The 16,822-nt window shown below is 45.7% G+C and overlaps 1 protein-coding gene across 1 annotated transcript in view; it reads right to left on the bottom strand.

Moving 5' to 3' along the window:
• Window positions 1-1,364: 1,364 nt before the first annotated feature.
• The window catches only part of TBC1D22B (TBC1 domain family member 22B), a 63,711-nt gene continuing 48,253 nt past the window's right edge, over window positions 1,365-16,822 (bottom strand). The window contains exons 9-13 of the mRNA XM_060231530.1: window positions 9,235-9,341; window positions 6,538-6,613; window positions 5,856-5,983; window positions 5,243-5,338; window positions 1,365-3,382 (exon numbers count right to left, since the gene is read on the bottom strand). Coding sequence (XP_060087513.1) covers window positions 3,254-3,382; window positions 5,243-5,338; window positions 5,856-5,983; window positions 6,538-6,613; window positions 9,235-9,341 — 536 coding nt within the window. The 3' untranslated portion in view covers window positions 1,365-3,253. The remainder of the gene's footprint in view (window positions 3,383-5,242; window positions 5,339-5,855; window positions 5,984-6,537; window positions 6,614-9,234; window positions 9,342-16,822) is intronic.

The raw sequence follows: 16,822 nt of genomic DNA, 5'->3' as shown, positions 1-16,822 counted from the left end.
CCAGGCAGTTTGACAAGACCAAGCAGCCTGTCCAGGTAGGTGATCTTTAAAAGCCCCAAGCAGTAGGAACTGTTTCTCAAACTTTCATCCTATTGCCACTGTCCATGCTGACCTATGAAAAGCTATAAACTAGTTCCCTAAAGAAACTATCTTCTTTTTAAAATCATTCTGGCAAGATACTGCAGAAGCTGCATTTCTACTTTTTGCTTATTTAGGCCACACTTTTAGCATATCTTGATCACAGATTTCAATCAAAAAGAACTTGACCTTCAGTGAATGATCCTTTGCATTTGAGGTTGAAAGGAGTTCTGGAGAAAGAGAGAATGTTTGTGTCTGTGTCACATATAAACACCTGACTAGGTACTAACTAAATCACAGCCCAAGTTTTCTTATATAGTGAGACAGTTCAGGTGGGTTGGGCCACTTTGAACACATATGAAACTGCCTTGTACTGAATCAGACCATTGATCTATGAAGGTCAGTATTGTCTACTCAGGCTGGCAGCAGTTCTCCAGGGTCTCAGGAGAGATCTTTCATATCACCAACTGTCTGTTTCTTTTAACTATAGATGCTGGGTATTGATGCTCCATGACTGAACCACAGCTCCTCCCCTCAAATTTCCAACCACCAATGAGAGGGATCAGTCACAGTAGGTCCAAGTTTTCTTTCTCCATCAGTGAGAGAAAATATCCTGCAAAACAGAATGTTCAAAAGTAGTAAACACATCCTAGGTAGAACTATCTCACTGTAAAAGGAGAACCTAACACAGAAGAACATGCTGCTAAGCCATGTTGGTTCTCTGGTACATTATTGTCTTAGAACCTATGGAAGCTGGCTTTACTGAAGCTGTTGATGCAGTGGTAAACTTTGCACCTCTGCCACCCCTTACTCACCGAGTCCACTAAATAGAAAGAATGAAAGCATTTTTCCAAATAGAAACTAGGTACAATGCTCATGGAGACAAAATGCTGATAAGCAAATAAGAGGAAAACATTTGAGGTAAACTAAAAAAGATAAGACTCAACAAAGAACTACAGCTGGAGCACGCAGGGCAGGAACTTAGAGGAGCATCCTTTCACAGCAAGGGACATCTGTTCATTCACAAAGCCCTGCTTGCCTAGAGCAAGTGGCAAGGCTTCTTCATGATGTCTTCTGCTACTGAAAAAGTGATTATTCTAAATGATGCTGACAACCGGTATAGCAAAGGTTGCTTGAAACACCAGACTAAACCGGCACTTCTGAAAAGAAAATACTGCAAAATTAAAGCTACCGTGATTGGAGTCTGTTACACTGTAATCCAGGAAAAAGAAAAAAGTTCTCAAGATCTCTGGTGCTTAAAAATCCAAGGAACTAACCAAGTATAAAAAAATACACCACACTGATCACTTTTCTCATTTAATTAGCCATGTTAAACTAATGACCACCAGGTCGCTGTCTCAGAGGAAACAACAAAAGGCACACACACAAAAGAAATCAAGTCAGAATGCCTGAGAAAACAACTCCAGGTTAGGAAAGCAAATCGAGACAATGCTTGGTCTGACTGGCGACAAGGCTCCCGCCTTCTGGTGCATCCAATCTCCCCTGGAGCCATCACTGAAGGGAAAGACACTCCACTGCTTTTCTTTTGTGGCCCTACGAGGGGAACCAAAACAAGTTGGGTGTAGTCTGAAGTCTGATGAAATGAGCAGAGGTAAGCCCAGTGCAAGCTGAGGAATTCAGCTACCTAGGAACAACTCTGCCCTGTGAGGTCAAGGCTTGGTACTAATGAGACTACACCTGCTAGCTACAATAAAACATTAAATTCAAAACATTCTCCTTTGCTTGTCAAAATTCACATTGAGACAACTGTGGGGAAAAGGGGCTATAAAAGGTGATGGAAGCCACCTCCTGCTTTCCCCCCAGGACAATTAAGAGTCTTGAACCAAGTCAATCCATGCTCCCCATCATCTGAAGAGAGGACTGAGGAAGGCTCACTTAAGCGGGGGTGGGGGGGGTGGGGGGGGAGAGGAGCCAGGAGATGCAGACTAGGACTCATTACTCTTCTGAAGAGATTGCTACAGTAATGTACATTAATGCCACCACTGCAATGCTTGAAGAGGACAGAGTGCTGCAGTGCTTTTCAAAGGGCATGCTTCAGTGTGGATAAGGAGGGGGGTACTCTTCAGGTTCCTTTCCAATGAGTCCAAAACGCCTGTTCCAGCAGCAAGCTTCTTAAAACCACCACCTCCTTGGCGCTGGAGGTCATACAATGCCGACTTTGCTTTGGAGTCAAGTATTCCTGATACAAACTAAATACTTGGATCTGAAAAATGTGCTAGTGCAGATGTGCTGACAGCTCCAAAACCCCAACAACCAGGGGAGGCAGGAGGTCCACTGTTATTTGTAACCTAAGCAGCCTTTACACGCTTGAGACACACATTATAAATATAAAATCATATCTGCTACAAACAGAAGACATATAATGTACATCTTTTACCCATATACACAAGAACACAATATACACATAATGCATTGGAGGAGGAGTGTCATTGTCACAGAAAGGGGATTCTTAGAAGCACAGCTCCCTCCAACCTCCAGTTCAATGCACACAAGTCAGTCAGTCAGACAGTCAATCACAGTCACAGGAAGAGTCCTGTCTTATTCATTTGTGTCATTTTGAACTGTGTGTGGACAAGACAGCCTTTTCAACATGTGCACATCTCCTCTGCAGAGAAACATGCTGCAAGATGTTATGCATGTATGAGAGAAGAGAGTATGTCTCTTAACCACTGAAATGTTGCATTTCAGACACATAAAGTGAAGCTAAGCCCTGAGAGCTTCTTGTGTCCAACGGCACTGCCATCCCCTGGGCAGGACTTTTTATATAAGGCATCTTCATTAGGGAGTTTGATTGAACAGCATCTGGAGGAAAAGGAAATACAGACCCAGCTGGGAACACGCAAGTGTGTCTGGGCTTAGACTGGTTACATGAGGCTGCAAGGCTTAGATGTCCCAGGCTGGGCATTCAGAGGCTCAGTTTATGCTTACAGCCACCAGCCAAGCTCAGGCCACCATCACAGTATGGGATACTAATGGTTCTTTGAGTGGCACATCCACACACGGAGTGGCAAGCAGGCACACACAGAAGTTTTTTGTGAGCTTTTTACAGCAAAAAGTGGATCCTATTTGGAGTGTCTGAGAACAAGGGTGATGAAATGCCACAGTGATTGGGACTGGGCCAGCACGCTGGGACGCAGAGGCAGATCCCTGGCACCTATCGGCGGTAGTGATTGGGGGCATCTGCAAACATGTACTTGAGTCTGTAGGCTTCAGCAAGGAGGAGTCCAATCTCTTCATTGCCCCAGTGTATCGTAGGTAAGTTTTGTAGCAACATTAGAAGGCCCTGAGATAGAGAAAGGGGTGTGTTACAGAGGAAGCAGTGAGCGACATTTCTAGTGTTAAATAAACAAAATTCCCTTTTAATCTTTTATGGCCACAGGTGTCCAGATGGCCGCAACTAAGACAGAAGCACTACTGGTGTGTGTATGTGTATGTGTGTCTTACTTCAGTTGACTGAACTACAACCATTGGTTCATCATAAACAGACTTGATAACAACAGTAATAAAGCATTTTGGAGCTCTGGATTTAATAGAAAGGAAGGGCAAAATAATTTAACAAACAAAAAATAAAAGTAGCTAGTTTAATCTTATGACTTTTGGAGAAATGGGATAGTAGAGACCCTGCCTAGCAGGTGGGGAAGCCTGGCATGGATATCTACTATAATCTTACAGATAATGCAGGAGACATTGGAATCAGAACCAAAGCTTTGGAATACAGGATGCTGCCTAAGGACATAAGGTACAGCAACCTTGTTGAAGATAGATGCTGGACTTGCTCAATGCACAGTAGGAACAGCTCATGCAAACCCTACATGCACTGCAATGTGTTCCACGAGGGACAGACATTTAATAAATGGTATCTGGCTTAAGAGGCAGCATGTGCCTGGACCCCTAGATATAGTCATCACATGTGCCTAATCATATGCAAAAGGTACTGCTGCTCCTGTTGCTGCCTGCTCAGGGCCAGTGCAACCTAGTTGGCCAGGTAGGCAGCTGCCTAGGGCATGCTGGTGCCACAGGGGTGAGCAGCAGGTGCTCCCTCTCCATGCACACCCCACTGCCCCCAGTGCCTCTTCCTCACCATGCTCGCCCTTGCTGGTGGGAGGCTGCTTTGGTGGATGGGGAAGGAGGAATCTGGTGGGCAAGGAGCTGAGGGCCCAGGCCTGCTGGGTTGGGAGGAGGAGGCTGCTGGGCTGATGGCTTGGGAGGGGCCATACCCACTGGCTTCCAGGGCTGGCCAGCTGACAGAGCAGCTGCTCACCTCTCGCCTTGGTTGCCGCCGTGCAGAAGAAGTAGATAGCAGATTTATACCCCACCCTTCTCTCTGAATCAGTCTCAGAGCAGCTTACAATCTCCTTTATCTTCTTCCCCCACAACAGACACCCTGTGAGGTGGGTGGGGCTGAGAGAGCTCTCCCAGAAGCTGCCCTTTCAAGGACAACCTCTGTGATAGCTATGACTAACCCAAGGCCATTCCAGCAGCTGCAAGTGGAGCAGTGGGGAATCAAACTGGGTTCTCCCAGGTAAGAGTCCACGCACTTAACCACTACACCAAACTGGCTCTCTGTTGGGGCCCGCCAGGGTGTGTGTGGGCGGCCAGGGGCAGAGGGAGGCAGCAGTGGGCGGGGAAGCAGGAGGGCACTGGGATCTGGCAGAGGCAGGCAGGGTGCCAAGAGGTGGTATGTGGGCTGGTCCGTTAACCCCCTCCTGCCCAGTCTGCAGAGCCAGCCGAGGGATGTGCACGCACCAGGAGGGCGGGGGGAGGAGGAGAAGGGGTCCCCCAGCCAGGGAGAAGTCAGGGTTGCCCAACTGGGATCTCACCCAGTTGGAAGGCGAGGAAGGCGGGGGTGGCCCAGTGGCTTGGCTTCCTCCTGGTGTGGACGGGGCCCAGCTGGCCTCTGGTTGTCACTGCCTTTGGGCTGAGGGGCACTGAGTGCCAGCACAGGTGCCTCCCCCCTACCTGTCAGACAGCTGTGGGGCCCCAGACAAGGGCCCCCTGGGAATGGGGGTGGGCCTCGCCTAGGTGGAGAAAAAAACTGGTGCCGGCCCTGTGCCTGCTGTCTTCCCCTAGGTAGAGAAATGTCTCAAAATAAGATAATTGTGTTGCATCCTTTGTTAAAGGTAACAACTTTCTGAAGATTTACCTGGAAGTCCTCTTCATCCAAGATCTCTTTCCGCCACTTAATCAAGAATGCAGCACAAACATATAAATGGAAATGAGAGAATCCCTCTGGCTCAGACTGGGGAAAAACACAACACTTTAGCTTAGAAAAGATCCATCAACAGACTTATTTCTTGCTGTTTCTACAAGTACAGTGGGACTCTGTAGAGCTATCATCCTTCTCAGAGTTCTTTTACATCTTTATTGGCACATGAAGACTGCTTCCTCCCATTTCAGATGTCTATTGGGATACTGTTAATTTTTTTCAACTTATATGCCACTTCGCCCCCCCCCCCGCCCCCAGGGGGACCCAAAACAACTTACAACATCAATTTCCCCTCAATATTATCCTCACAACAATCCTGTGAGTTCATTTAGGATGAAAAAGAGTGACTGGCCTAAGGTCACTCAGTGAATTTCCACAGCAGAGAGGGAATTCAAATCTGTGTCTCCCAGTTCTTAGTCTGATCACTCTAACAACTCCAACTCACTGTGATATCCTACAACCTGAAAAGCTGATAATTGCCAGTAATGTGCATACGATGAGTACCCATATCCAGGTGGGCACCCAACATCAGGAATGTAACTTCCCATACCTGGTAAGTATCCCAAAGGCGAATGGTGCAACGAAGAGGAAGTTCTCTCATCAGTAAATTGTTCATCCAGCGAAAGGCAAACTGCAGGTATTCCACTTCATACCTCCTAAAGTGATTGTGTACCTGCTCTGAAACAGTACATTCCATTTACACAGCTGAAGTGTAAATATCTCCCCACTATCATACTTCATAACTGACATCTCAGGGAAGCTCAACCTCCATCCACACATATTCCTACCAACAACAACTGCCTTTGTTTCATCCAGCCAAACTAAAACCCACATATCAAATGCCCACTAAAACCCACATATCAAATGCCTCCAACAAGTGCAATTTGAACAATGTAGTTCTTTCTCTGCTAATCACACACTCTCTTGCTTGCCTATCAGCTAATGTCCTCCTCAATTCCCTCCCTCTAGCAGTGCCCCATTTCCAATATTGCTTAACGGCAGCAACTGAGTTAACAGCTTCAGCATTCTACTCTGACTACCATCTTGCAGAGATAACTGGCTAAAGAAGCCTTTAGAAACTTGTTTCCTACCTCTTGGAAGCTTTGTAAAATCCACACCCACTGTCCTTTTCTCCACATGAACCCACAGTTACTACAATTCAGCAGGGGATATGAACAATAAGAACTCAGCAAGCTCTTCTTCCTCTGCACTTTGAAACTCCTTTCACCTACCATCAATACGGCTGACGAGTTCCTCCAGTGCTTTGACTTTCTTTTGGATCCCTGGCTGTGCAAATGTGTAGTTATCCTGTAGAACAAAGACACTGTTGGTTCAAGGAAAAGCAAGTCACTGAGGACATCCACACTGTTTCAGTTGGATCAATGGTCAATCTAGCCCAGTAGTGTCTACTCTGGTGGCACCTCATCAAGGATTCAAGTAGATTTTCCCCATAAATGGAACATACAACATGGTTCAGCACTAAGCTGAGTTCTGGGATGGCAGAAAGATATTTAGATAAATTCACATTTACAACTTGCCCTATGAGTGGCTGCCTCTGAACACTGGGGATGAAGGTTTCCCATTTGTCCTGATAGCTCCTATTGTTCTTCTTACTGTAACAATCCTGTTTTTTCTGGAGCTTCTTTAAGAAAAGCAATATAATGTAAGCAAGGATAAGGAGGTAGACAATGCTGTTCACTCTGAATTCTGGACAGGAAAACTCTATTTAAAAAGCTCTGTATCCCCACCAACAAGTGCAAAAGTTCTTCCTGAAGATCAGTTCAGCAGAACTAAATATCCATTGCAATATGAAAAAAGTCATTTTGAACAGATTTCTTCAGATCATATTGCCACTATGTTTAAACTGACTGCAGTGACATGAAGGACACATACTTCAGGAAACCAAGACTGAGTTTTGTGAGAACTCATGAAAAGTGATGTCGAACTTACAGAGCAAAAATTAATAATTCTGCCATAAATAGGCACAAAAAACTGGAGTATTTAAGACTGCATCCAGATGCACATTATGAAAGAGCACCCAAAGGGCATGTACCATCTTTTCCACCAGGAAGGAGCTTAGGGTGCAACTAGTTTTCCAGTCCAAGAGAATAGTGGATTGACACAGTGCTAATTCAACAGCTTTTGCATCATGAGGCTAACTTATCCTTTCTAAGGGCTGGGTTGTGCACAGCACTGATCTTTGGCCTGTGTGCTAGTGAGAAAGCTCTCTCTCCCTACCCGCATTCTGTGATTTTCAAAGTGCAAAAAAAAAGAGAGAGCAAATCCCTTAAAAATGAAAAAGGCTTAAGCAGATAACTATGCAGACACTCAAAGCAAGAGCACAAAAAGCAAAGCAGAGAGTTTGCCTAAAGCATGGGTGGAGGGAAACCAGAGAGAACAGCTTTCAAATTTGGAATTTGTGCATGTAGCAGTACAGAACTGAAAGCACGGGAGAAGTAGACATACTTCCACAGCAAAAAATAAAAATAAAATAATAATAATAATAATTCCTCCCACTCAATCCTGTTTTAAGATGTCTTTATGCAACCATATATGCAGTTTATTAGGCAGTCTGACCCGGATAGAAAGGACAGAAGCTTCTGGGGCACTACAACCGAGTTCTTGTGTTTTTGCAGAGCCATGAAAGGTGTGTTCAAAAGCTGCAGATGTTATGGGGAAAATAAAAAGCATGGTTCTTCATCACCAAAACAGGACCAGGAAATATTCTGTCACTTTAGCTTCTGATTCTGAAAGTTTCAGAACCTTTCCATAAAGCCTGTATCTCACCCATGACGGTTTCTGACCCCTCCCCCCACAAGACCTCTGCTACATTTTTTTCATTGGATGCAACTCACAGGGTCAGCTACATTTGCTTGCCATGGTGCTCCCTTTACTACACCCCAAGATTATAACAGTGGACAAAACATCCCAACTTCAGACAGTCCTAGCTTTTGGCTCATAGGATTACTGGCTTCTGTGTCCTGGGCCCAGTTATGGGACCACATATAGGATTTTTTTTTCTGTTGCCATCCTGGTATTTTAATCAAATTTATCTGATGTTTTAACATGTAATTGGCTATATTTTTGATTGTAAGTTTTGTATGTTGTTATCTGCCCTCAGCCCATTCTTGTGGAGGGTGGGTTATAAATAGAAAAGAAATAAAACTAAATGAGAAGAATCAACCATGTGAATGAGTAAGGCTCTTTGCATGAAAGCCAAAACCCAGGGCATATAGGCTTGCCACTGACAAAAATAATGGGACACCACCAACATCCTTCTGTATGAGCCAAAAACATAGGGCTGAGAAACATATGGGAAGAGAAAACAACATAACCAGAGCAGTATATATGCTGGGATTCTACAAAGCATTTGCCAATGGTGCAAAATTCAACTTCCTGACAATTCCAGCTGTCATATGGGGTGGGGATGGGGAACAGCAATCCAAGTTTCCAGTCCTAATGGCTAAGAAAATATACTTGAAAGTGTAAGGAATGCCTTCAGAAGTGTCAGAACCCAGAGTGGATTAGGGAGCAGGAGTTTCAGTACCCTTCAAAGCATCATGCTCCTCTCCTCAAGGCTAAAAAAATTTGTGAAAATATGCTGAATTTGAACACTTCATATAAGTTGCAGAATTCTGTGTAGAATTCCAGCTGGCTGAATACTGAGTTGTAATTTTTTTTTTGCATGGAGTATGCACAATGCTACACATAGCTCCCACCAGCACAACTAAGAGAACAAGGTAAAAGAGGGATAGAAATCAGAGAATGGCACCCAGAAGAAAAAATCCTTTGAATGTCCTGGAAGTGTCAGAGAAGTGAGTATGAGCACCATCCACCATGTGGGAATGGCAAGGATTAAGTTGTCAAGGGTAACAAGAGTTGCATAGGACTGAGGGATGACCAACAAGAAACTGTAAAACAGCTCCTACCTGTATTCCATCCAGCAATTTGCTCATACACCAAAAGCTGTCAGCTTCAATGCTCCGTAGCACATCCTGAGACAGGTTTGTAACATCAAAATTCTCCACATCTTCTTCTGAAAAAACAAAGTGCAACAGAAATCCAGGATAGGGATATAAATTGATGTCAACTCTTGTCCAACTACCTTGATGCACGTCTCCTGTTCTCTTGGGTGAATTGCATAGCCTGTAGCCATAGCTATGTGCAGTTCCATAAAAGCTCAGAAAAAGCACAGAATTCAATACAGAATGTATAATTTAATATACTGAGAACCATAGTTTTAAACAGCAAGTCTCTGCCCTGTATAATTGCAAACTTGGAAATGCACTGGGAATATCTGATGGAATCTCAGACCTACATTTCTGCTGCTCAGGGTTGAAATGCCATATGTAACCCCAGACCTTACCAAAAGACTGCCAGATAGAGAAGGAACTATGTGCAGAACGTATATTTATGCAAACACGTAGCATATAAACAGTCAAAGGGACCAAGGTCTGGCAAGCAGCCAAGAGGGAAAGGCAAGGAGGACCAAGCTGCATGGACATTGCAGCTGACTGGACACAAAGCAAGCAGACATTCCCTTTCTCCACTTCAAATCCTTAGGTAAGAAATCTAACAGCCAGTTCAAAGGGACCAGGGCCTCACCAGAGGCATGCGCTAGAGGGTGAGAATACAAGGGCTCTAAACCTGAAATACAGAAACATTGCACACAATGAGAGGATGGTTTGCCACCCTGAAGAGGGAGACTGACACCAGCTACTCACTGGAAAACCAGAAGCAGTAGTGATATACTTCCACACCTGTTGGACCACCTAAACATTAAAACATCAGAACCTGGACCACTGTATGGCTGCTCTGTGGGCACTAGCATGTTGAGTTTGGGGGCAATCTTTACTTGGTACAGAATGTTCAATGAAAACATGATTTCAGTGCAAATGGGAGCTGACAGATATGGGGGAGTGTTCTCCAAAGATGACCAGTATCTGGCAAGGATTTGGCTCACTGCCTCTCTAATCTTCATAGCATACTGAAAGTCAATGATGCAAGGGTCCCTATTTCCCTAACCTCTTCATTAATATTGTGTAATGTCAGATCAGTGAAGCCTGAAACTGCTCACTCCTCCAGGATGCTACAGAAAGAGAAAATTGACATGACTTGCATAATAGAGACATGGCTGGAAGAAAATGACATGGTGTGTCTTTTCCAACTAACCTGGCCTTGTTACGCAGTCCTCTGCCAACCCTACACAACTGACTGGGGAGAAAGGGTAGTTATTATCCTCCATGATTTCTTCAGTGTTTGCTGCATGGATTATATACTCTGTATGTTGGTGACCAAGGACTGATGAGGCATTCTGCATGCTTACTGGCAACCTTATTTCTCAGTGGGAACCCTCTCTGAGATGGTGGAGGTACTCTCGGATTTAGTACTGGGAGATGCCAGAATGAAGGTTCTGGGGGGCTTCAACATTCATGCTGAGTATTCTTCACTAGGGCCAGTCCAGGATTTTATGTATTTTTATTTACAGAATTTATATCCTGTTTTTCTACCCTTACAAGGATTGACAAGGCAGCAAACAAATTAAAGCATTTTAAAACCATACCCCCGCAGACACACACATCACTGAGACGGAGAATAAAATGGTTAATATTGTAATGCCCCTGTATAGCTTTATGGTGCAGCCTCATTTGGAATACTGCATACAATTCCGGTCATCATATCTCAAAAAGGACACTGCAGTGGATATGGGCTAATAAACTGAAGTTTATTCCTGACAAGGTGGACATGCTTACTGATGAGCAGAAGGTCTGACCTGGGATTCAAGGAGAGCCAGTGTGTTCTAGTAGTTAAGAGTGGTGGACTAGTATCTGCTCCAACCCCCTAATCATCTTGGTTGTCCTCCTTTTTATTTTTTCTAGCTCTGCAATGTCCTTTTTGAGATATGGTGACTGGAATTGGTGCAGCTGGTCAAGATCAATTATTACCAGAAGCTTGGCAGAGCATGCATAGTGTTCCCATTTTACAGTCATTCCACTGGCTGCCTATCAGCTACCTTGCTCAATTCAAGGTACTGGCATACAAAGCCCTCCATGATCCAGATCCATCTTATCTGCAGGACTGCCTCTCCCCCTGCTCCTTTACAACACAACAGCTTCACTCATCTGAGCAGGCCCTTCTACAGGTGCAGGTGCCACCATTCACAGGGGCAAAATCAACAACTGCTGTGCATGTGAATTCTCTGTTGGGGCTCCCAACCTCCTGGCTTTCTGCAAACTATGCAAAACAGAATTATTCAAGAGGGCTTTTTTACACATGTAACAGGGCTTTACTGAAATGAAATATTTCAGAAAGATGCTTTCGTAAAGGGATAGGGACTGTGGACTGTGTATATTATGTACTGTCTGTTGCTATAAGTATAATCCTACTATGTAATTTCTGCATTGTTTAACATGCCATGTCAACGCTTATTGCTTTGTTTCAGCTTGGTTTCATCTCTGTTTTCAGCTTTCTACTTGTTTTCAGCAATCTAAACCCTATTTCACTGTCCCATGCCTGTTGATTTAAATTGTCTAATGCTGTGTGATCTGCCTTAAGTCTCAAAGAGAGAGAGAGGAGGTCTATAAATGAAACAAATATATAATTTATAAGTATATATGTAGAAGAATTCAGTTGCTATTAGTACAGAATGTTGGCATTTCTGAAGTCCAGTTTAAATATAGTCCTACCTGTGGACAAGACTACATTAAAGTACACACAAGGTAACCAGCCATGAGAAATATTTTGTGCCATCTTTCTCTACTACCAAGTCATAAATTCTAAGGTCCAACAAATCAGATATGTACTGGGATTTCCGTAGTCAAAGGTGCCAGTGATTTTTGAAAACTAATTTACTAAAAGCCCAATTTGGATGAGGCCTGTGGCTACAGGGACAGTGGTTTAAACCTCCCACACACGTTATTTTCCCAACCTCAAAAGGATCAGATTGGATCAGAGTATATCCATTCCTTCAAACAACAGTGATGAAATCCTAACAAAACACAGACATTTTAGGTTTCAAATGTGCTTAAACTACACCCAAAGGCCTTTCAGTTGTGATGCTCTGCCTCTGCAACTTCCTTCACCCAAAATTTCATCTGGCTTTCTCTGTTTACCTCAGTTGCCTGTTGAAACATTACCGCATTTGATCTGGGTTGAATTCAGTTTTACCTTTTGATACCTGCATTTTGATCTGCTCTTTGGTCTTCTACTATACTATTACCATAGCTTTGTAATTTTAAGAGATGATGTTTTAGAGTTTTATGATCTGATCTTAGAGATCAACCAGAGTTTCAGGGTGTAAGCTTCCAAGATTCTCTCAGAAACAGACTGAAGGGAGCTTTGATTCTTGAAAGCTTGCATCCTGAAACTCTTGTTGGTCTCTAAGGTGCTGCTGGACTCGTACCTAACTGTCTTACTGCAGACCAACACAGCTACCCTCTGAAACTATTATCTGATCTTGTTTGTTAGCTGTCCTGCAGATCTTTGGATGACAGCAAGGGGGGAGAGTTCAAATGTTTTAATAATTAAATAAATATGTTTGCGGGTGGGTTCTATTACTCAACAATGCATATGCACAGAAGTATCATCTGTTTTCGAAATTAGTACTATACATATTCCATATCATACAATGGTTTTAGGGCTCAGTTAATGGTTACAGAGGAAAAACTTAAAAGATTTTGTGGCTAGTTCCTGCTAAAGGCACAAGTTCACTTCTCATGAGATTTTTAAAAAAGCACTGAAGATACTGTGGAAGTCGTAGAGGTATATCTGGGAACATGAAAAAAATGTGTGGCAAAAGTACAGAAATTATGTATTTAACCCAAATACATAATTATAAACAAATGTATATTTGAAAAATTATTTCAGCCCACAAAATGGGGACTGTTTTCAAATTACAGGATTTCAGGTGCTTCCTGTTTTAAAGGGAAAAATTCAAGTTCTTCATTTAAAAGCTCATCACTCCTCCCACCTCATGCTTTTATCTCTACAAGTGTTCCTTAGTTTTTCTGAAGCTAGAATGAAATTGACAAATCCATTAAAAGCAGCAAAGGAATACAAATTTAGCTACTCTCTCTGCCCTACTAATGGATATCACAGAGAGTCCCTACTAAAGGATGCTTTGGCTGAGAATATTGAACAGGAGGCTATGCTTCTCCCATGCTTCTTTTACAGAGCCAAGAACAGGCTATTCAAACCACCCACAGAGTTGAGACCTACTGCTGAGCAACTGGCCTAATTCTCTGGTTCAAGGGATTGAGGGCTCCGAGCCCAGAAATGGCAGCCGCTCTGCGATACAGACAAGCAGGCACCAAACTACAAGCTAAATTCAGAAAACAGGATTGGCAGAAATCTCCTTTGGCCTCTAGTTCCCTTCTGTGAAGGTCTGTTGCCCAATGCTAGGACAAAGAGAGGCATTCCTAGCTGAAAACTGAGTGGCCACTGTCTGGGATAGCCATCACACCAGGAAAGCCAACCTGATTTATTTTTGTAAAAGAACTTTGCTGGAAAGATTTTGGCATGACATGGCACTCAAGTTTAGCAGACAGCAAGAAGAATATGCAAACCAGAGAACAGTCAATAATTCTGTAGAAGGGAGGGCAAAGCCACTAAATCAGGCTGCAAACAGAAGACAGGGTTTTCCCCATAAGTTGATAGTTGTATACTAGATACAATGTTGCCTATAATGTGCACACTCATCTCATTTGTCTCTGTTCACAGGTTTTTCAGTTTTTGCAGTGTTTCAAACGTCTGCAAAATCTACCTGACCCGAGACAACGCTGGGACAAAAGAAAAGAGTATGTTAAACAGCACAATCCGGGGGGGGGGCGGGAGACGGAAAGTCTTTTGGGAGCAGACAAGCCACTACGTGGGTGCAGGAAGGGTTTGCACCGACGTATGACCGGTGCCGCCACAGCAGAGGGGAGTTACGTGGGCGGGGGGCTGCCTGAGTGCCGTTCCACCCAAGGGCTGTGCCCGAGCGTGGGTGGAAGTGAGGCGGAGCATGGCGTTCAGGCGGAGGAGGGAGTGGAGTTGGGGGCGCGGCCAGGCTTAGGCAGCTTCCTGAGCAGTTTGGCTCCTGACACGCCCCTCCCTGAGAGGCGCAACGTCACGCCGGCAAAAATATCGGCGTGTGCCACAGGCACTCATTGAAACCAAAAACAAAGGTCGCCTCCGCCACTGCAGAAGCTCGCAAACCCCTTAGGGAGCAGCATGATTGCCTTGCAAATCCCCTCGCACCTCAGGCTGACAAGCCCCCTCCCCAGCACCCAATTGTGGTCTCCCTCCTCCTAGAAATACTTCCGCTCTGGCCTCGCACAACTCAGTTGTTAGGAAGAGGAGAGTGTAGCAGGAAGTTCTGCTGGCGAGCTCCCGGTCATACAGACTTAGAGTGAGGGATAGGCAGGCACGTTGGTGACCGGTTTTGCACTGCACTGTTGTTTTGACAGTATCTTTGACTTGCGAGGGGGAGAGAGAGGTCTCTCCCCTGGGGCTAACTGCTTTTGTTTCCAGGTCTCCACAGGTTCTGGGCTCCCGGAGGCTCTGCATGCAAGGACTGTCGCCCATGGCTGGATAAGTTCCACTGCTCCCCCCAGCCTCCCCCTCCCCTCGCTCTCGACCGCTTGGTGTGCGAGCATCTCTGGCACTTGCACCAGACAGTGGGCTTCAGCAGGGGGCATTTGCTGACCCTGCTCCCCTGTGCTGCTGCCTGCTCCCTTCCCTTGGTTTGCCCTCTGCCACGTTCCCAACCTCTGGCAGGGCATGGTGTGTGTGGCAACTGCCCATTTCCGGGGAGGTGGGTCAGAGACTGTCCCTTTAAGAGAGTGCCCGGCTGAAACGCAGCCTGCTCTTCCAGCCGCCACCCCTGCAGGTGCTTTTGATCTCTATCTACGTTTTGCAGGTGGGACTCCCAACACAGAGGTGTCTATGTGTGTCGCTCCACCGCCCCCCACTCCCTCAGCTGTTTCTTCCCACCGCTCGGAATGGAGCCCCGCCCATGGCAAGACTCCCCAGCATGCGCCAGGGAGACTGTTGCACTCTGTTCCAGAAAAATAAAGTCTGAGCTGTGTCCTCTGTTGTCTCTCCTGCTTGGCAACTGCTGCATGTTCACTGGGCAACACCCCCCCCATCAGTGGCCTCTCCAAGGGAATGCCTGGGAGGGTGGGCAGACTTGGTTTTGGGGGGGAGGAACGGTCTATGACCCCACAGGGCTATTGTGTGCAGGGCACTAAGGGGGGCTGATGAAATGTGGCTGATGCACTCGCACTCTGAGTTCTGCTGCCCCCGGGGGAGGTGTTCCGTGCACACGGCAGGGGGCATCAGGGCAACACAGAGGGTCTCTGGGTGGGGGGGGGGGTGTCTGCTGCTGGGCTGCTCACTCCCAGACACACATTCCAGCCGCTGTCTATGACAGCGAACTCCTGCACTTGGTACTTCCTGCTTGTCTGCCTGCCATTGGCAGAGTCTCTAACAATAGGAGGGTGTGAGGGGATTGACAGCTTCTCTGTGGTCCCGTGCGGGCCTGTCCCGCCCCCACCCCTGCCTCACCACCAAGATAGGCTTCTTGTGCATGCATGCCCAGCCTCACTCCTGTTCCCTCCCCGTGTTGGTGGGATGTCTCTCCTTTGCCTTTGATGGTCTGCTCATCATTGGCTCCGTTCTCTGTTTGGGGGCTGGTTGGGGATGGCTATCAGCCTCTCGGGCCACCTCTCTCCATCCCTGCCTGTCATGAGCCGCGGTGCATGCGCCAGGACTGGGCAATGGGGGGGGGGGAGGTGAGCTGGCCCTCCCCTCCGGCTGCCTCCACCTCCCTTGCATGCCTACGCCAGCGGCGTTGCCATGACTGTCTCCCTCATGGCAAGCTACACCTCTCCCCTCCCCACGCTCCAAAGTCCTCAGGAAGTCTACTAGCAATGCAGCAGCTACGCCACGGCCAGCCGCTGCTTATGTCTGGATTGGGCAGCCTGTGACTAAGATATTTTTATTTGTTTTATTGCATGCATATTCCAATTTTCTTGCTTAAAGTTCAAGTCTGCATACATGGAGGTTTCCAGAGAGTCTTCCACCAAACACTGACCACATCCAGACCTGCTTAGTATCAGCAAGGTTGCTGCAGCATATATATATTGTCCAATCAAACCCAGAAGATGTTTCCAGCTTTGTGTAAGGGGCTGCAGGTCAGTGGCAGAGCATCTGCTTTGCATGCAGAAAGTCTCAGGTTCAATCGCTGGCATGTCCAAATAAGAGGATCAGGTAGTAGGTGATGAGAAAGACCTGAGATCAGTGATCTGGCTCAGTATAAGGCTGTTTCATGCATTCTAGCAGGTCCAGAACCCACCATTCCTGTTTTTATAGTCTCAAGGATTAATCACAGCACACAACTCTCCAAGATGCTTGCAACAGTCAAAGACTTAAGCTGCCTCATTGTTATTATTTTCATTTATTTACTTTATTTGTATTCTGCCTTTCACCTATGGTGACCCAAAGTGACTTACATGATTCCCCTTTCCTCCATTTTAT

The sequence above is a fragment of the Heteronotia binoei genome, chromosome 2, assembly GCF_032191835.1.
Source record: "Heteronotia binoei isolate CCM8104 ecotype False Entrance Well chromosome 2, APGP_CSIRO_Hbin_v1, whole genome shotgun sequence".
Lineage (NCBI taxonomy): Eukaryota > Metazoa > Chordata > Lepidosauria > Squamata > Gekkonidae > Heteronotia > Heteronotia binoei.
The sequence above is the reverse complement of the archived record's forward strand: the minus strand, read 5'-3'. Positions and strand labels throughout refer to the sequence as shown.